At 62.5% G+C, this 18543-nt stretch overlaps 8 protein-coding genes across 8 annotated transcripts; 5 read left to right on the top strand and 3 right to left on the bottom strand.

Annotated features, from left to right (window-relative positions):
• Positions 1-567: 567 nt before the first annotated feature.
• VTJ83DRAFT_2756 (uncharacterized protein) lies at positions 568-2220 on the top strand (the record flags this gene model as incomplete). The annotated part of the gene is made up of 1 exon (XM_071009061.1): positions 568-2220. The coding sequence occupies one exon, from the start codon at positions 568-570 to the stop codon at positions 2218-2220; it is 1653 nt and encodes a 550-aa protein (XP_070869296.1).
• A 310-nt stretch (positions 2221-2530) lies between these two features.
• VTJ83DRAFT_2757 (uncharacterized protein) lies at positions 2531-4765 on the bottom strand (the record flags this gene model as incomplete). Its single annotated transcript, XM_071009062.1, has 3 exons — positions 2531-2790; positions 2867-4211; positions 4301-4765. The coding sequence occupies 3 exons, from the start codon at positions 4763-4765 to the stop codon at positions 2531-2533; spliced, it is 2070 nt and encodes a 689-aa protein (XP_070869297.1).
• A 1123-nt stretch (positions 4766-5888) lies between these two features.
• Positions 5889-7325, bottom strand: VTJ83DRAFT_2758 (uncharacterized protein; the record flags this gene model as incomplete). The annotated part of the gene is made up of 1 exon (XM_071009063.1): positions 5889-7325. One exon carries the CDS (start codon positions 7323-7325, stop codon positions 5889-5891), a length of 1437 nt encoding a protein of 478 aa, XP_070869298.1.
• A 626-nt stretch (positions 7326-7951) lies between these two features.
• On the top strand, positions 7952-9043 carry VTJ83DRAFT_2759 (uncharacterized protein; the record flags this gene model as incomplete). The annotated part of the gene is made up of 1 exon (XM_071009064.1): positions 7952-9043. One exon carries the CDS (start codon positions 7952-7954, stop codon positions 9041-9043), a length of 1092 nt encoding a protein of 363 aa, XP_070869299.1.
• Positions 9044-10088: 1045 nt separating this feature from the next.
• VTJ83DRAFT_2760 (uncharacterized protein) lies at positions 10089-11394 on the top strand (the record flags this gene model as incomplete). Its single annotated transcript, XM_071009066.1, has 2 exons — positions 10089-10511; positions 10579-11394. The coding sequence occupies 2 exons, from the start codon at positions 10089-10091 to the stop codon at positions 11392-11394; spliced, it is 1239 nt and encodes a 412-aa protein (XP_070869300.1).
• Positions 11395-11765: 371 nt separating this feature from the next.
• On the top strand, positions 11766-12430 carry VTJ83DRAFT_2761 (uncharacterized protein; the record flags this gene model as incomplete). Its single annotated transcript, XM_071009067.1, has 2 exons — positions 11766-12038; positions 12098-12430. 2 exons carry the CDS (start codon positions 11766-11768, stop codon positions 12428-12430), a joined length of 606 nt encoding a protein of 201 aa, XP_070869301.1.
• A 554-nt stretch (positions 12431-12984) lies between these two features.
• On the bottom strand, positions 12985-13623 carry VTJ83DRAFT_2762 (uncharacterized protein; the record flags this gene model as incomplete). The annotated part of the gene is made up of 1 exon (XM_071009068.1): positions 12985-13623. The coding sequence occupies one exon, from the start codon at positions 13621-13623 to the stop codon at positions 12985-12987; it is 639 nt and encodes a 212-aa protein (XP_070869302.1).
• Positions 13624-15557: 1934 nt separating this feature from the next.
• VTJ83DRAFT_2763 (uncharacterized protein) lies at positions 15558-18373 on the top strand (the record flags this gene model as incomplete). The annotated part of the gene is made up of 2 exons (XM_071009069.1): positions 15558-17194; positions 17248-18373. 2 exons carry the CDS (start codon positions 15558-15560, stop codon positions 18371-18373), a joined length of 2763 nt encoding a protein of 920 aa, XP_070869303.1.
• Positions 18374-18543: the final 170 nt, after the last annotated feature.

The raw sequence follows: 18543 nt of genomic DNA on the forward strand, positions 1-18543 counted from the left end.
GGCGTCCATCCTCTCGAGGTCAAAACGTGTATGCGGTCTGATATTCGCCGAGACTTGGATGCGGGACACCGTTGTACCATGGTCCTTTGTGCCAGCGCTCCTCCACCGAACGTTGGCCCGGGTTAAGGTTCACCTCCGACGACAAGGTCCATCGGAGGGTAGTCAAACAAAGAAAACCCAACCCTCCTGATCCTCCCTCGACGGCAGCAAAGATCTGTTTCGTGATCCTCCTCAAGCGCCTTCAAAGGCCGCGCACGGCAGTGAGAAGGATCCTGCCTGTCGAGAGAAGTTCCATTCAAGGGGACCGTCCAAAGGCTTTCTTTCTTGTCCTTCTTTTGCCGTCGAGGTCGAGACCACGACTTTGCTAGATCCGGAATCTCTTCTTTGCCCACGACGGCCTGAGGACTCGAAAGAGACAAGGTTCGGCTGGAACAAAGCCATCGAGTGAAAAGATATCGACGCAGCCTTCTCAGAGGCACCGCCAGCTGAATACCCCCCTCACCACTCTCTTTTCACCACGTCTGTGTGAGCGAAAGCACATCACAAAGCAATTAGAATCCATTTCTTATGAGCGGCTTCGACATGGCTACCGAAGAGGACCGTCGGGCTTGGGTCGCAAGGCTCACCCAGACCATGCCGCTGACGCCCATCGACTACACCTCTCCGCAGAACTACATCATGCACTGCTGGGGTTTCCCGCTGACCGACAACAGCCGGGAGAACCGCGAGGCTGCGGCCAAGCATCTCAAGGAGCGCCTGGACCTCACCATCTCCCGCCTCCGCTTCCTCGGCGGCGTGATCATTCACGGCAAAGACGATGCCCTGCCACGGCTCGTCTATCCTGACGCGGATGTCGACCTCAACATCCGCCGTTTCCCCGATCAGGTCTTTGACTTCCAGGTCCTGGATTCCGACCGGTTCCCGGCGTACCGCCAGCTGACAGAGAGCGGCGTTCCCGCGTTCGCCTTCCCCCGCGAGCGTCTCTGGCTGCTGCCCAAGACCGGTCCCTCACCGGGCGATGCCGTCTACCCGGTCACCCTCCGCGCAACCTTCATCGACGGCGGTCTTATCCTCGGGTTTAGCTTCCACCACGGCGTCCTCGACGGCCTGGGCACCCGAACCTTCATGGAGCGCTTCAACGACCTCGACCCGTCTGCTCCGCCGACGGTGGGTTTCACAACCACCCTGGCGCGGCAAAAGGTGAGCTTTCTCGCCTACGCCTCCGACGTGGCCGCCACCACCACCCTCGACATCCACAACCTCCCCGACTACGACTTCACCGTCCCCTCCGCTCCGCCCGTCATCCACCCCGCCGTGGCCAACGTCTTCTCCATCGCAGCCGCCACGGCCTCGGACCTCCGCGCCGCAGCGCTGAGGCACCTCCGCGCCATGCACCAGGACGCCTGCCCCAACATCTTCATCTCCCTTTCCGACGTCGTCAGCGCCCTCACCTGGACGTCCGTGACCCGCGTCCGCCTCCGCGCAGGGCGCATCCACCCCGCGGACCCATCGCGCTTCGCGTTGGGGGTGAGCGTTCGCGACCTCGTCCCGCTCGACGGCACCCCTCCCGCGGCCACCTCCGGCCAAGCCGACAGCGCAAAAGCGGCGGCGGCGCCAGAGTACCTCGGCAACATGTGGCTCCGCGCCCTGGCCTCCTCCACGGTCGGCTTCGTGACGGGGACGTCCTCCTCGTCTCGCGCCGCGCTCGGCGGGCCCGTGACCCCGGAGCTGGTGGGCGAGGTGGCGTGGCTGATCCGCCAGGCCGTCGCGGAGCTCCGGCGGCCGGCGACGGTGGCGCGGCACGTCGCCATCGCGACGAGGGCGGCGGGGTGTTTCGGCCCTGCGGACGGCAAGGACGGCAAGGCGGGCGAGAAGAAGGACGGGCTGCAAGGCCTGCGCTGGCCGGACGTCGACGCTGCGATTCGGCGGTCCATCGCGAGGCATTCGACGGGGGTGGACATGTCGGTCGGGGTCGGGCTCGGGGCGGACGTGGAGTTTGACATACCCGGCGTGGCAGGGGGCAAAGGACCGGCGGCGTGGACGAGGAGGGCGTACGTACCGTTTGACGGGTTCGTATCGATCCTGTCGCGTAAGGGCGGGAGCAAGGGGGATGAGGATTGGGAGGTTTGGGTTGCGTTGCGCGAGGAGGATATGGCGGACCTGGCGGGAGAGAGGGAGCTTGGGGGATGGGTCAACGGGCGGAAGAAGGGAACGCTCTGAAGAAGGCGAGGAGAGGGGGGAGGTGGCTGTGTGTTTTCTTTGTGACGTCTTCGTTGTAGCAGCTTAGAGTGCACAGGCAGGGCAGCCGGGAAAACGGTGATAGGAACAAGATATCAGTCGTGTCGCCGAGTCGTTGGTCCGACGATGCATGGTGCAAATGCAACCAACCCACCCTACGCTTGTCTGTATCAACTATTCGACATGCTCCGTGAACGCCATTCCATGCTTTGTTGACGGCAGGGTTATTCCACCCCAAACCTCCGCGGCATCCTCCTCCTCCTCCTCCTCCTCCTCCTCCTCCTCCTCCTCCTCAGCGCCCAGACACCACCTTGCAGTCCACCACCGCCGCCTGCCCGCTCTCCACCGCGGCGATGGCCTCGCTCAGAACCCGGTCCAGATCCGCCGCGTTGTCGACGCGAGCGGCAAACAGCTCGCCGCCGGCCGCCGCCTTGGCAATGCCCGCGTAGTCGGGGGACGGGTCGAACGAGATGTTGATCTCCTCGTTGCTGGCCTTGGACCCGAGGCCATCTGGGTGGACGAGCAGGAGGGACCTGCGCGGGGCATTCCAACCTGTGCAATCGCAAGCGTGATTAGTTATTTTGACTGGGAGTGGGGTTGGAGCTGGCAACGGAGAACAAAGACTCACCCTTGTTGTTCAGCACGATCGTCAGCACCGGGATGCCGTACCGCCTGGCGATCCAGTACACGCTTCCCGGGACCGAGAAGAGGAACGAGCCGTCGCCCACGATCTGCACCACGAACTGGCCCTTCTTCCGCCCCTTCGTCTTGGCCTCGTGGTCCGCGGCGAGCTTGACGCCCAGCGCGCCGCCGCCCGACCACCCGAGGCCGCCGCCGCCGCAGTTGATCCACTGGCCGGGCAGCGTCGGCTGCAGGGCGTCGTGCACAAACAGCGTGTTGGTCACGGCCTCGACCGCCCAGATGGTGTCCTGGGGGCAGAGCTCGCGCAGCCGCGCGCAGAGGTGGCCGGTGCCGAACTCGCCGTTGTCCAGGGGCTGCGCCCGCGCGGCGATGTCGTCGAGCCGCCTCTTGTGCTCGGCCCGCAGCGCCTCCCAGCGCCGCTCGCGCTCCGGGCCGGCGAGCCGCGACCGGAGCTCGCCGCTCCCGCGCAGCCGGGCCGTGATCTGCCGGAGGGAAGCCAGCGCGTCGGCGCGGTACCGGTGCTGCGCCTCGATGTAGTGCAGCGGCATCAGCTGCTTGAGCGGGTCGACGTCGATGTGGAAGATCTTGGCGTCCTCGGGCGGGCGGCACTGCGTCGGGATCCAGGGCACGTCGCAGTCGAGCACCAGGATGGCGTCGGCGGTGCGCACCGCGTCGTCCACGCCGAACCGCAGGCCGAGCCAGCCCGGGTGGTCCGCCGGGAAGCACATGTCGCTGCCGCCGGCGTCGAGCACGCGCAGCCCCTTGACCGCGTCGGCCAGCTCCACGAGCGCGCCCGGCACGGCGTGGTTCCTCCCCGAATACCCCGTCACGACCAGGGGGTTCTTGGCCTCGGCCAGCGCCGCCGCGATCTTGTCGACCGCCGCCTCGTCGAGCCCTCCCAGCTCGACGGGCTCCCAGCACCCCTTGCGCAGCTCGTACGGCTCCATCTCGGCCTCCATCACCTCTCGCGTCGCGCACAGGTACACGGGCCCCTGGGGCGCGGAGCTCGCGAACTGCAGGGCGCGGCGGACCATCTGCTTGACGTTGACGCCCGTCTTGATCTCGGCGGCGTAGCGGCAGTACTGGGCGACGATCTGCTTCTGGTCGGGCACGTCCTGGACCCAGTGGATGAACTCGGTGCGCGAGCCGCGGAGCTCGCCCTCCTGGGTCGACGGCGAGAGGCCCGCGAAGACGAGGACCGGCGCGCGGCCGGTGCTGGCGTTGTGCACGGCGGCCCCGAGGCCCTGCGTGCCCACGTCGACGTGCACGATGACGGCCTGGGGCTTGCCCGTCAGGCGCGCGTAGCCGTCGGCCATGGACATGGCCACCATCTTTGTTGCGGGGAAAAAGAAAAAAAATCGTCAGCCAAGATGTCTCGTTGCCTCCTCGAGAGGAGGATCCCAAGGAACTCATGCAATACCTCGTTCGGGCAGGTGATGATGCGCGGGAAGGCGCCGTTCCTGTCGCGCGAGCCCTTGACCATGGCCTCGATGATGCTGGGGTGGTCGGAGCCCAGGTTGACAAAGACATGGTCGACGCCGGCGGCCCAGAGCTCTTCGAACAAGGCGAAGGAGGCGGTGTACATGTTGGTGTCGCTGTCGAGGTCCGTGGCGGTGCTGGAGGAGGAGGTGAGCGTCGACACGGAACGGTGTCTCGAGGACGCGGTGCTGGCCAACGACGTGCCGACGAGCGAGCTGGCGGGGTGAAGCCGGGCTATTTTGGATCCGGCGTGCGTGGGGCTCCGGGGGGTGGCGGATGAGGTGAACCGTGGGTGCCCGCGATGGAGCCCGGGGGCGCGGCGGACTAGGCCCGGAACGGCCGGGGCACGCGGGGAACCGCGGAGAAGCACAGGCTGAATCGCGGCCGAGGACGTACGGGTGAGCATGGCGGATGCCGCTACCTATGTAGCGTGTGCAGTTACCGGAACGGGGTGGGTGTGAGTGCCGACCTGGGCCGGTTCGGGGGTGGAACGAATTCCGCTTGGCTGGATGAGAGTAGCACGGTATCTAGCGGGTAGGGAGGACCTGATGATGGTGATGGTTCGTCCCGGTACCAGAAGATCAAATCAAAACAACCGTCCGCGTGCGTTGGTCAGGTACTAGGAGGGGAGACAAGGTACCCGAAGAAGGACGATCACTACGCTGGAGTAGGTAGGACCTTTGAAAGGAACAAAGCAGGAGGATGGACCCGAGGTCATCTTTATTGGACCCCAATCGGGACGTGTAAGTGGTGGTGTGGGCTCGGCTTAAGTTGGACCCCTTGTCCTTGGTGCGGCACAGGGGGGGAGGGGGGACGTCAAGTGATCTGCTAGCAGCACGGTTCTATGGGGTTGCACATGTCGGGGTTCCGTCGTGTGCGTATTTGCCGTTTCCCAAGAATTGCATCTTTTGCAGGTTACCTTGATCCGTCGAGCGTCATCCATCGGCCGTGCCCGCTCAGGTTCTTGTCATGCCCCGCAAGGCTGGGGAGAAAAGGGGCTAAGCCCGCCCGGCATGTTTACTTCGTGATAAGAACACTCCGCTCCGCCGCTCCCTCATGTCCTTCCATCCCAAACAGTTGATTCCGGGAAATCGAACGAATCCTGCAGGCTGCTTTCTCGCATCCTCCCTCTGCCATGGCTCCCGGAGCGTACAAGCAGACCGTGCCATCGTGACCCGGCCATCCCTGCTTTGCCACTTCTTTAGCTTTGGTCAAAGTCTCCAACGCGTGACCCCGCACCGATGATCTCGGGCGCCTGCTCCGTAACGGGGGGCGGCAATTCTCGGCTCAGCTGCACGCGCCGGTGACGAGCGGTCAGAAGCCGAGCCCGCCACCATGTCGCCTTTCCGGGTTTCCAGGCTCGAATTAGCTCCCGGCAGCCATGGCCACTCATAGGGGCTTCCAGGCTGTCTTGGCTTCGTGCGCGAGCGTGTACTAGTAGGTGGTGCGGATGGGTTTCGCTGCCACGTTGTTTGATAATTCAATACTATGCCATGGCTGCAGGGATAGGCAACTATGTGACGGCGTCTTTACTCGAGATAAAACGTCGACCTCCCCTCGGTCCCCTGCGCTACGGGCGCCACCGCCAGCCTCCCGCTCGCCTCCAGCCTCAGGTACTGGCCCGGCGCGTCGCTCGCCTCAAACGACACGGCCCCCGCCGCATCCGACAGGCCCGGCACCCTCCGGAAGCTCGCCGCCGCCCTGGCCGCCGCCGAGTTCCTCTCAAATTGCACCGTCGCGCTCCCGCCCTGGCCTGCGCTTGTCCGCCGGGCGTACATGCCCGGGTTGCTCGTCGACTCCAAGCTCACCGTGTTGCCGCCGGCCAACCCCGGGCTGACCAGCTTGAACTGCGTATCCGCCAGCGCCGCGGCGCCCGTCAGGTTGCCCGCGCCGGACGTGTAAAATCGCACGTAACCGCGCCCGCTGGGCGGCGCCGCCGCCCGGAGGCGCACCGGCGTCGGCCCTTCCGGCACGGGGATGCCAAAGTCGGGCGTCCCGTCGTCGCGCCAGTACAGCTTCTGCACCCGCGTCCGCCGGTTCGGGTCGTTCAGCGGGTCGCCGTTGATGTCGCGGTACCCGCGGTCGTGGTACACCATGACGTCGCTCAGGCCGTCCTCGGACACGGTAAACGAGTTGTGGCCCGGCCCCCACTGGTTCGTGGCGGCGTTGCTCGCAAACACGGGCTGCGGCGCCTTGCTCCACGACCGCGGATCCAGGAGGTTGGCGCCGGCGCTGGCCGTCAGCAGGCCCATGCAGTAGTTGTGGTCGGTCGCGCTGGCCGAGTACGAGAGGAAGACGCGCCCGTTACGCTGGATCACGGCGGGCCCTTCGTTGACCTTGTACCCGATGCGCTCCCAGGCCAGGTCCGGGTGCGAGATGGCGACGGCCGGCCGGCGGATGGTCCAGGGGTTCTGCAGGGCGGCGATGAACAGGCTCGAGTTCTCGCCGTTGCGCGAAGGGTCCTGCTGCGCCCACACCAGGTACCGCGTGCCGTTGGCGCTGAAGACGGTGGCGTCGAGCGAGAAGGTGTCCCAGTTGGTCTGGATGATGCCTTTCTCGGTCCACGAGGCCGCCAGGGGGTTGGCGCCGACGCCCTCGAGCACGAAGGCGCGGATCCGCCACTGCCCGGCCACGCCCAGCGCCACGTAGATGTACCAGCGCCCGTCGATGTGGTGAAGCTCCGGGGCCCACACCTGGCCGCTGCCGACGCCGGACCCCTTGCGGCGCCAGATGACGGTTTCCGACGCGGATGCAAGCCCCTGGATGCTTTGCGCCCGCCGGAGGACGATGCGGTCGTACTCGGGGACCGTCGCCGTGAAGTAGTACCACCCGTCGGTGTGCTTGGTGATGTGCGGATCCGCCCGCTGTTGGATGAGCGGGTTGACGTAGCTGACGGCCGGCGAAGCCAGGGCCGCGCCGGCCGAGAGCACCGCCGTGATTGCCGCGACAACGCCCGAGATGCGCATGGTGGCCCCGGCGATCGAGTTTGAGAGGTAGCGAGCGCTGGTGGCTGCTTGGCAACTTCGTGACGAGCCCGCTTGCGTAGATCGCGGTCCACGGACGGCGCCGCCGACGGCTATATAGTGAATGGATGAACCCGGTTTCCCCGTACCGCCATAGGGCCCTCCCCCGCCTCCCGGTGCAGTGGAATCCCCGGCCTGGCTCGAGGCCCCTCCTCCGCATTTCTTCAGCACGACGTCCGGCATAAAGCACGACGGAGAATTAACCCCCGCGCCATGATGCGCACCAATCACACCCTGCTCGGGACAAACGCCGTACCTGCGTCGGAGCCACGCGCCCGGATGGCAGCATTCTAGGACCTCTCTCAGGCTTCGCCTCGCCCCGGAGCCGGCTTGACTGCCGTTTTGGGGATTTGCCGCGGCGCTTGGCTGCGGACGCGCTTGGAACATCAGCGACATCTCCGAGCCGTCTCACGGCAGTGCCGTCGGCAAGTGGCGTACGAACGGATACTAGACAAGGTATAATAACACCAGACAGCCGCGGCGAGCTCGCGTGATGTCGAGAATCTTCACGCCGGCTCACCCTTTCTCCTCCCCTCTCCAACACCTGTCGCCCACCGCAGCCCGCCACCATGCGTACCTCGGCCGCCCTCGCCGCTCTCTGGGCCGGCGCCGTCACGGCCATGCCGGCCCGCCCCCGCTCCTGCGAGGTCGTCGACGCTCCCAGCCCCGATCCTCTGCCCAGCTCCTTCAAGTGGGTGTCCACGGGCCCCCTGGTCGGGCCCAAGAACGACGACCGCAACATCGCCGGCATCAAGGACCCCAGCGTCGTCAAGATCAACGGCACCTACCACGTCTTTGCCAGCACCGCAAAGTCCGAGGGGTACAACATGGTCTACTTCAACTTCACCGACCTCTACTCGGCCGGCTCGTCGCCCTTTTACTACCTGGACCAGGCGCCCCTGGGCTACGGCTACCGCGCGGCGCCCCAGGTCTTCTACTTTGAGCCTCACAAGCTGTGGTACCTCGTCTACCAGAACGGCAACGCCGCCTACTCGACCAACCCGGACATCAGCGACCCGTCCAGGTGGACCGCGCCCGAGGTGTTTTACCCCAACGGCATGCCCCAGATCATCGCCGACAACATCGGCGACGGCTACTGGGTCGACATGTGGGTCGTGTGCGACGAAGAGGCGGACCCCAACAAGTCGCTGTGCCACCTGTTCAGCTCCGACGACAACGGCCACCTCTACCGCTCCCAGACCACGCGCGCCCGGTTCCCGCGCGGCATGAGCGAGCCCGTCATGGCCCTGCGCGACGACAACAACAAGTACGCCCTGTGGGAGGCGGCGTGCATCTACCGCAACAAGGGCGCCACCGGCAGCGAAAAGTACGTCCTGATCGTCGAGGCCTTCACCGTCGACGGCCACCGCTACTTCCGCTCGTGGACGTCGAGCAGCATCGACGGCGAGTGGACCCCGCTGGCCGACACCGAGGCGAACCCGTTCGCGGGCGAGAGCAACGTCGTCTTTGAGCAAGGGGTGAGCAGGTGGACGCGCAGCATCAGCCACGGCGAGGTGGTCCGCTCCGAGACGGACCAGACCATGACGGTGGACTTCTCGGAGCCTCTCGAGTTTATGTACCAGGGCGTGGATCCGAACGTGCAGACCGACTACAACGCGCTGCCGTGGAGGCTGGCGCTGCTCAAGGAGGTCAGGGAGTAAGGGAATGAAAAACAGGGGCATCTGCGCGGTATCATCCTCTTTCTTAATTCAACCAATTCAAACTCGACCTGTACTCAAGCCAACCGTGACCGTGGCCAGACCGATCAGGCGGCGGGAGTGTGACGCTGTGCCATGCTGAGCCGCCGCTACGTTCACCCCCTGCAGGACAATGGTGCAAGCCTGAAGGTCCTCTTGGGGACGAGCGAGGTTATACGCACTTTGTAGACCCTCCTCGAAAACCGGCAAAGGCGGTGAGCGTCCCAAGAAGGTGTTTGTCGCGTATTCCGTCTGCGTTTCCAGGGTTGCTTGTCCAAAGGTGCCAAGCGGATCTTGGTCCAGCCCAACAGATGATAACCGTACGCGATGCATGTTCTGGCGCGCCAAGCATCCAACAAGGATAACCTGATCCTCTGGTACATTGCGTCCAGCGTCCAAGCCAGCCCTGATGGGTCGAGCGGGCCAATCAAGGAGGTAATTTCTCAACGCTCATGATTTTACTGCCTAGGCCTTTACGCAGAGGCAGTCAATTTACAAGACTGGAGTTTTATCATGGTGCTGGCTAGTGCGTTAGGGGTTCAAGAGAGATGAAGGATCGTTTCGTGATCAGCAATGGATTAGGGAGTATACCGAAGGAAAAGGGGATGCCCAACACTCCCTTTCCTAGAGTATCATCGTGTCGCGTATCTTGGCCCCATTACTACGCGAGATCATCTGGGGTGATTTACACTATGAATACCATTCTTTTAAAAACATAGCGAATAACGTTCTGCAAGGGTTTTCCCCTCCCCATTTCCTCACTGGACTGCAAGTCGGGGTGCAGCGGGCTGTAGGATGCGATGCCGCTGCATGCTAGTGCCTTGACAACTTCGCAACCGAGCCAACCAATTCAAAAGTTGGTTGCGGGGATCTGGAGGCCTATTAGGCCTTGGTGGCCCGGGAATGCTGAAGAGTTCTTGGAATCCCCTCGCTTGCAAAGTGAACAGGAACCAGCAAGGTAGACCAGACATCTTGCACCTCGTCTGTTCGTCCCCTCCAATATCCTACAATGGGCGATACCACGCACTCTGTCAATGGCGGTCTAGGGCCTGCAGATGCCGCCGCACAGTTCCTGGATGAGCCCGGAGAGGTCCAGGAAGATATCCCCGAGCGCCCATGGACGTTTGCCGACTTCATTAGTGAAATGGAACTGGATGGGACTCAGGAGCGGTGTGGCTCTTCGGACCTTGGCAGCGGAACGGACGAAGAGAACGACGAAGACGAGGACGAGGAGAACGACGAGGACGAGGACGAGGAGAACACGGCCCGAGATCGCAGGACGTCGCTCTATGCCTCGCTCTCGGCTCTCCGCCTGTCGGAGAAGTGGACCGACATGACCATCCGCTGCGGAGGTCGAGAGTTTCAAGCCCACCGCGCCGTCGTATGCACCCAGTCGCAGTTCTTCGACCTGGCTTTATCCGGGCCCTTCCGAGTACGTGGTAGAACCCCGTTCCGTGAAGAGACCTGTGACCAGGCGACCTGATCCGTTGTGCTTGTAGGAAGCACAGACCGGCGTGGTAGACCTCCCCGAGGATGACCCCGACATCCTCGAACGCTTTCTGGAGTTCCTCTACACGGGCACATATCAAGACGACCTTGTCACGCAGACCCTCCAGGATGAAGTCTGCCTGATGTCGGTGGACGAGATCAAGGCCGAACTCAACACCCCGCCAGGGGTTACCGTCGATGCTGCGACAGACGCTGGCGGCGACGACAGCGATGACGGCGTGTATTACCCGCCCTGGGGCCGTGAGCCCACGGAGTTCTACGGGATATATAAACACCCGGAGCCGGAGGAAGAGTTCCTCGAGGGCCTTGAAGACGCCGCCGCCGACGAAGCAAAAGCCCTCAAGGAGCAGCCCTTCGCCGACACTCCCATGGGCGAACGGCTCAGGGAGATCATCGACCAGAACCGGTCCCCCGGAGGCTCCTACCCCTGGTCTAGGTCCAACGAGGCCTGGGCCCGCGAGGTGCGTGGGCAGCGCGACCTCTTCCTGCCGCTGCGGCTGTACGTCATGGCGGATAAGTTTGGCGTTCCGGCTCTCAAAGTGCTGGCGCGCAACCGCTTCCACCGCGCTGCAGAGCACACCTGGCACGACATCGAGGCTTTCCCGGAGCTCGTTGATGAGCTGTATGAGAGCACGCCGCCCAACGACTACGCCATGCGCGAGGTGGTTTGCCGCCTGGCGGGTTCCTGGGCGCCGAACCACCCGGACGAGATGGAGCGATTTGGTTGGGTGTTGAAGAAGCACAAGGAATTCGCCACGGGGGTGTGGAATTACATGGGCTATTACCATACGCTCGTGTGGACGTGAGGATGGCTGGGGACAACGGAGACGGCACTTTGTCCCGTCGTAGATAGCCGTGGCCTTCCATGTGGCTGAGTCAAAGCCGGGGGTGGTGGTCAACACGAGAGGGTTCACGGCGAGGCGAGGCCCGTCATGCAGGTGATCTAGCTGGGGCTAGGGGGATGCGGGGTTCCAAGCCTGGCGAAGCTGTCAAAGTTGTTGTTGGCTCCGAGCCTTTTCTCCCTCCTTTCCGGGAGGGGGTCCAATGGAATTGTCAAAAGTTGACTTGCTCCCTACACGCCCCCCGAGGCCGATAATTAGATGGCCTCGACCGATGAAATCTAGCTTTCTTCTTTTGCTGGCTGATTGATCCTTTGCGCTCTCCCAACCTGCCCGCCATGTCAACTTCGTCGGCGACGGCCGCGATTGGCAACGATGGTGCCGCGACCTCGCACGAATCGGTCTTTGAAGAGCATCGATGGGAAGACGACAAGTCCTCCATCGAGAGGAACCGACCGACGTTCATCTACGCATCCCTTTCGGCTCTTTTCAAGTTCGACAAGTTCTCCGACATGACCATCCGCTGTGGCGATCGCGAGTTCACGGCACATCGCGCCATCGTGTGCACCCGGTCGCCCTTCTTTGACAGTGCCATGTCTGGCGAGGTTACGGTAAGCGAGCCTCATTCAAAGAATAGGCGACGCGGACCTTGGGAAGCTGAGAAGTGCAGAAACCAAACGCCCAGACGGTTGACTTGCCCGAGGAGAACGCGGATGTCCTCGAGCGCTTCCTCGAGTTCCTGTACACCGGCAACTACAGCGACAAGTTGGATTCGCCAGGGGAGCCCAACGAGGTCTGCAAAATGACTCATGACAAGCTCCAGAAAAATCCGCACACGCCGCCGGGCGTGGCTGTCATGTTGACCGATGCGACCGACGAGGCTTCCTCGGTGAGCAGCCAGAGCAATGATGATGCGGACGCGGGCTCTTCCACGCCTTCTGAGCCGGAGCAAGAATGCAGCGAGGGTTCTGCGGAGGACGAAGACCCAGCTCTTTTTGGCTGAGGAGAGAGCTCCCAACCAAGCTGAAATGTCCTGGCTCCGCCAACGCCGCACGCAGCGCGATCTCTTCCTCCACATGCGTCTGTACATGATGGCCGACAAGTTCGGGGTTCCCACCCTCAGGTTGCTGGCGAGGAACCGTTTCTTCCGGGCCGCCGAGGGTTCGTGGGAGGAAGCGGAAGAGTTCCCGGACGTGGTGGATGAGCTTTATCGGACCAACCCGCCGGACGACTCCACGCTGCCGGACATTGTCTGTCGTCTTGTCGGATCCCGTCTCTCCGAAGATGTCATGCAGCGGCAGCGGCTCGACCGCGTGATGCGGAAGCACGGTGGTTTTGCGGCGGACCTCATGACTTACATGATCAGGCAAAAGACGTTGACCTGGTCTTGAGAGTGTCGCGGACATGTGGTTAGGCTCTCGCAGGAAGAAGATTCACATTGTGCGATTGATCCCCCTCATACTCTTCTACTCGTGCCGTAGATCCTTAACAATGCCTGCTTCCTCGTCTATCGCGCCTTTCCCCTCTCCCCCGCTCCTGTCCCGGCCCAGCCCTTTATTAACGATACCTCATCGCCCCGGAAATCTGTGCTTCGCTCGTACATTGATAATCGACCTCTGCCTGCCGCGGCGTGGGCCGGAGCCACACTGGCGGCGGGACCACGTTCCACACAGAAGTGACGGGCCTAATGCCCGACTGTCCTGTGTCTTGCGCAATAGGCGGGTCTTGCGTCTGACGGTCGTAATCCCCTCGTCCATAGTAGTCGTATGAAGGATAATACCTGATGGGTACCCTCCTTTTCCTTCCACTTCCCCCATTGTCTGGCTGTGGTATCTCGAATCCCGGGACGCGGCGGCGGCGTCGATGTCGACACCATGCTGTGTAGCAACAGAGGAAGACCAGAAAGGTGAACCCGAGGACCGAGCCGAGGAGTGCACCGAGTTGCGCGGGCGTCAGAGAGGTTGACGGGGCTGGGCCAACGGTTCCGGGCGCCTGAGCCGACTCGCTGGAGGATCGTGAGGGAAGCAGAGTTGGCGCTGTCGTCGATGTAGGCAAGGAAGGGTCGCCACCGAGCGTGACCACGGTCGTGATGGTGGCGTAAGGACGCGTGAGGATTTCAGTCACGACCAGCGTCCCAGCTCGAACATTGAGCTTTGCAAACGGCGGCGCTGCAGTCGTTGAGCTGTCGATATCCATGGCTTAGAAATGTCGCCAGGAGGGCGCGACGGAGACGCGCTAGGCCATGGCGGCAGGGCACGGGGTCGTATTAATCTCGAACTAGAAGCCCCGATTCCATCAAACAACTGACCACCAGCAACGTGACCCCGTGAGGGGCAAGCCCGCGGTTGCTCAAGTGCTTATGGCTTGTGTATGCGCAAACCGTAGGACTCGTCCATCCGACTCGCCAGACCTCGGCCGCCAAGATCCTGCTGCAGCCACCACAGCCACCGCATATCTGCACCCCATCTCGCCAGCGCCCTATCACGAGGCATGGCGGACCTCCATCTTGCTCGCGCGCGAGCTAGCCCCTACCCACCTGCAACCAAGTTTCTTTCGGCATTAGGCTGCAACAGACCTGCCTGTCATGGCCAAGCGGGACGGCAGGCCGAGAAGTCTTTTGCTACTGCAGTCGGTCCCTCCAACATGGCCGGGTCCCATCTGCATGTCAGACGAGGGAGTCTCGTTGCGTCGGTTTGGCTCAGCGGCGGCCTCGTAGGGCAGAGCAGGTCCCCCGGTGACGTGGCATATCGCAAGGAAATCTGCAATTCCTTGATAAGAGAATGATGATATGGCGGATGGACTATAAAGTGTCACAGCTATCCGGTTAGCAAACCGGGCGCGAGTTCATGATAATGAGCTTTAGCCTTGAACAGATAGGAATGTGCCAGGTATGAAATCCAGCGTTCCATCTGATTGATGGACCCCTGAGACAAAAGCCACCTAACGGTCCCTCTCCCGGGCCCAGAAACCACTAGAACAAAAGTCTACTATAGCCAAGGAAGATTTTCTCCACAAGCTGCATAACCGACGCATGACCACGGGGAGACAGCACTAGGCTGTAGTTCAGGTTGCAGAATATTTTGGGATATGGATATATCCATCCCAGGTCTACTGTTGTATGTGGACAGCTGACGTTGGTGGCGGTCCTGTTGAAGCCCATTCCCGACTGCGGCGTTTGGCGAGGTTGGCAACGTGAATGACACAGCCGTGGCTGCGTCCAGGGCCTTGGTTCACACCTCACAAGATCGCAGAGCTCTGGTGAAGCAAATCCCATCTGCGCAGGGTAACAACTAGTTAATCCGGATCCAGCAGTTAAACTGTTTGTAAACTTGCATGCCTGTGCTATTATGCTATTTTGCTTTCCTAGTATTCATAATTGTACCTTGGTATTTGCATCCTCTTGCTGTTCTCCAATTATTGTTAGATCGCTTCTGCTTCCAACACCCTCTTTCAATTCCTCACGTACCATGTGTCATCAGGGATACCATTGAATCGTGGCGATGTCGCCTGGATCTTTCGCGCCCCAGGTCTTCTTCCCCTTGCCCTCTCTCAGAATGTTCGATCCCCGTACCAATTTGTCTTAAGAGCCTGCCTATACAGACGTTTTGCCTAGGAACGTCTTACATGATATCGCCGGCCGCAAGACGCTTCCCGACGGGCTCGATAGCCGCAGGCAGATGGTTTCAACCCATGGGACTGTGCCGCAACGCCCATTCTGTTGGAACACTCCAGCCTGCGCCGTATTACAGGGGCGCGGCCCTGCACATCCGAGATGGTTCGTCTCCGGGGGGCTCAGCAAACTGTTGGATTCAAAACTCGACAGGCCGGCTCTTGGGCGCACTGCGCTTGTTGCCTGCGTCCACCTTCAACATGCTCCCCCAGGATTCCGGCAGACCCTGAGCTCAATGACAAAAGTAACAGTCACTGAGATGGGCCAAGCCAACATTTCGCTCTTGGAGTAATAACATACCCAACTTGCACGATCGATCTTTAGGACTCGGTAACCCCTGTTCTTGGCTTCAAGTCGTCGTCTGCAATCACCCACAACAGCCATCCTCCATACTTCCGGCATCCCGATCCCGAGGACGCAGACTCTGCCGGCTTTACCAGGCCCCTCCCATGCGTTTTCCATGCGGTTTCCCGACGTATTGCGCCGGCAGCGGTTGATCTCCTGGTTCGCTTCACAGGCCTCGGCCTTGCGTCCTTACCTACCTCCGGTCAACTTCATCACGCTTCACTATGCCTACTTTACCTTCTCGAGCCTTGCGCTAGCCGCAATCTTCTGGGCGTGCGGGTCCCCCGCGAGCCGCGAGATTTACTTTATCGACAGCCTCTTCATGGCGACCTCGGCGCTTACCGGAACGGGGCTCAACACGGTGAATCTGAGCGAGATGTCGACCGGGCAGCAGGTTGTGCTCTTCATGGCCATGCTGTTAGGGCACCCGGTGCTGATCTCTCTGTGGACGGTTCTATTCCGTCGACACATCTTTGAGAGGAGATTCCGGGCCATTGTTCGTGCCGAGAGGGAACGTCGGCTGCGTGCGGGCTCGTCCATGGGGTTGGCCGCCGGGCTGTCTGAGCTGGTTGGCATCCCGAGACTCAGGACACCAGCAAAGAGCCGGTCCAACGGCCCCGGGCCATCCTCCACCTTGCCAGGACTGGGAACAAAGATCCCAGCCACGGGGACTCCGAGGCCGAACGCGCTCGTCTCTCCTGCTCTGAGAAGCCCCAACCACCCCGACGCTAACAGCCTTCATCAGATCGAGACAGACGAGCTGAATCGCGACGTCGAGGCCGGCTTGCCACCCATCGCCGAGGTCAGACCAGACCCGCGCTCACCTGGCTCAACAAGCATCGTCATTGCCGAACCGCCCCATCCGCCACACGCACACGCACACGCACACCCGCCGCATCCTTACCCTCCGGTGTCTTACCCTCATGCTCACCCCTATTCGCACCACCAGCCTATCGCTCCATCCTCCCAGATTCGACAGCATGATCATGATCAACCTCCTCCACCCTCTCCCCCTCCCACAGCCACCGAGCACCGCCATCTTCGCCGCGGCCACACCCTCACGCTTGGCAGCTTCCTCGACACCAAACGCCACCACGTCTCCCGCAACGGCGGCTTCTTCAACCTCACCCTCCGCGAGCGCGAGTACCTCGGAGGCGTCGAGTACCGCGCCCTCGAGATCCTCATCGTCGTCGTCTCGCTCTACTACGTCCTGTGGCAGGCGCTGGGCGCCATCGCCCTCGGCGCCTGGCTCGCGAGCCGGTCGCCCGAGGCGGCGCGCGACAACGCCCAGAACCCGTGGTGGATGGGCGTCTTCCTGGGCGTGTCGGCGTTTGCGAACGGCGGGCTGCACCTGGGGGACGCGGGCATGAGCGCGTTTCAGCAGGGAGGGCATTTCGTGCTGGCGGTGGTGCTGGTGGTGATGGTGGCGGGGAGCCGGGCGGCGCCGGCGATTCTGCGGGCGACGGTCTGGGGGATGGCGAAGGCGGTGGGGTGGGCGGCCGGGAGGGCCGGGGCGTCCAAAGACAGCCAGGAGGTTTGGAAAGAGACGTTTGCGTTCATCTTGAAGTACCCGAGGAGGGTTTACATCAGCATGTTTCCGGCGAGGGCAACGTGGGTGCTGCTTGGGTGGCTGGGAGGGTTCATCGCGGTGGATTGGGCGTTGTTCTTTGCGCTCAACGTCGGAAACGAAGCCCTCGACCGGATTCCGTTGGGAGATAGGGTCATGGATGGCCTGTTCCAGTCGGTCTGTAAGTGTTGTCGCGAACCCTTCGCCCTTCTCTTGTTGGCAAAATCGCCGGATGCAGCGCTGACCGATGGGGGTTCCTTGCAGCCACGCTTTCGGGCGGCTTCGCCGTCATCTCCATCTCGGCCGTCTACTGCAGCTTGCAGGTGTTTTGGCTCATCAAGATGTACGCCTCGGCGTACCCCACGTCGGTCACCGTTCGCGGGTCCAACGTGTACGAGGAGCGATCCCTGGGCATCTACGCCGGAGACGAGCCGCATCCGGGCGACGCGGAGGTGGAGGACGACGACGACAACGACAACGACGAGGACGACAAGAGAGAAGGGGCAGGCGGGCTCTTCGTCTCGGGCCACGACCAGCCCGGCGGCATGCAGCAGCAGCTCGAGCCCCCGCTTCTGTCGCCCAAGTCAACCACGTCTCGCGTCTCTCGCCTGTCGTCCGCCTCCCGCAACGGCATGGACAAGCTCGCCGCCCTCGGCCTCGGAGGCACCGCCGCCATTGGCCGCCGTCTCGTGAGCTTCCACGGCGTTGGCGTCACGCCCGCCATCGCATCCTCCTCTTCTTCCTCTCCCTCCCCTTGCCCGGGCCGGGCCGGCGCCAACAAACGCGTCGCCTTTTCTACGGCTTGTCGCGTCCAAGTCCATCATCCCACCCCTGGCCCCTCGCCTTGCCCGTCCGGGGTCAACACGGCCGCGGCCAGCATCGCCTCCCTCGGCAGCCGGCCGCCCTCGGCCCCCGCGCCCGACCTCGTCGCCCACCACGTCCGCAGCCAGCTGTCCCACGACGTGTGGTGGATCGCGCTCGCCTTTTTCGTCGTCACCGTCATCGAAACGCAGCACGCCCTCGCCGACCCGACCGTCTTCAGCCTGTTCAACATGCTCTTCGAGATCGTGTCGGCGTACGCCAACAACGGGGTCAGCATCGGCCTGCCGAGCGCGTCGTACAGCTTTAGCGGCGCGTGGAGGGGCGGGAGCAAGCTGGTGTTGGTGCTTGTGATGCTGAGGGGCAGGCATCGGGATTTGCCGGTGGCGCTGGACAGGGCGGTGAAGCTGCCGAGCATTGACCTTGACGAGCACGAGGAGGAGGATCAGGAGGTGAGGAGGGCGATGAGTCGCTCGTCGGCCGGGGTGAGTCCCATGATGGCGGCGGCGACGCCGAGGGTGAGGGCTTTTTCTCCGCGAGCGTAGACGGCTTCGTGTATTTTCGCATCATTTTGCTGTATGTAATACTATCATTCGTGTAGGCATGTCATTTCGTCGTGATCTAGTCATTATTATTGGCCATCTCGTTTGGGCGATTTGGGCAACGTGAGCTCCCCCATGGATCCTCGACCGCAATCCAAGACCGTAACGGTTTC

The sequence above is a fragment of the Remersonia thermophila genome, chromosome 2, assembly GCF_042764415.1.
Source record: "Remersonia thermophila strain ATCC 22073 chromosome 2, whole genome shotgun sequence".
Classification (NCBI taxonomy): domain Eukaryota; kingdom Fungi; phylum Ascomycota; class Sordariomycetes; order Sordariales; family Chaetomiaceae; genus Remersonia; species Remersonia thermophila.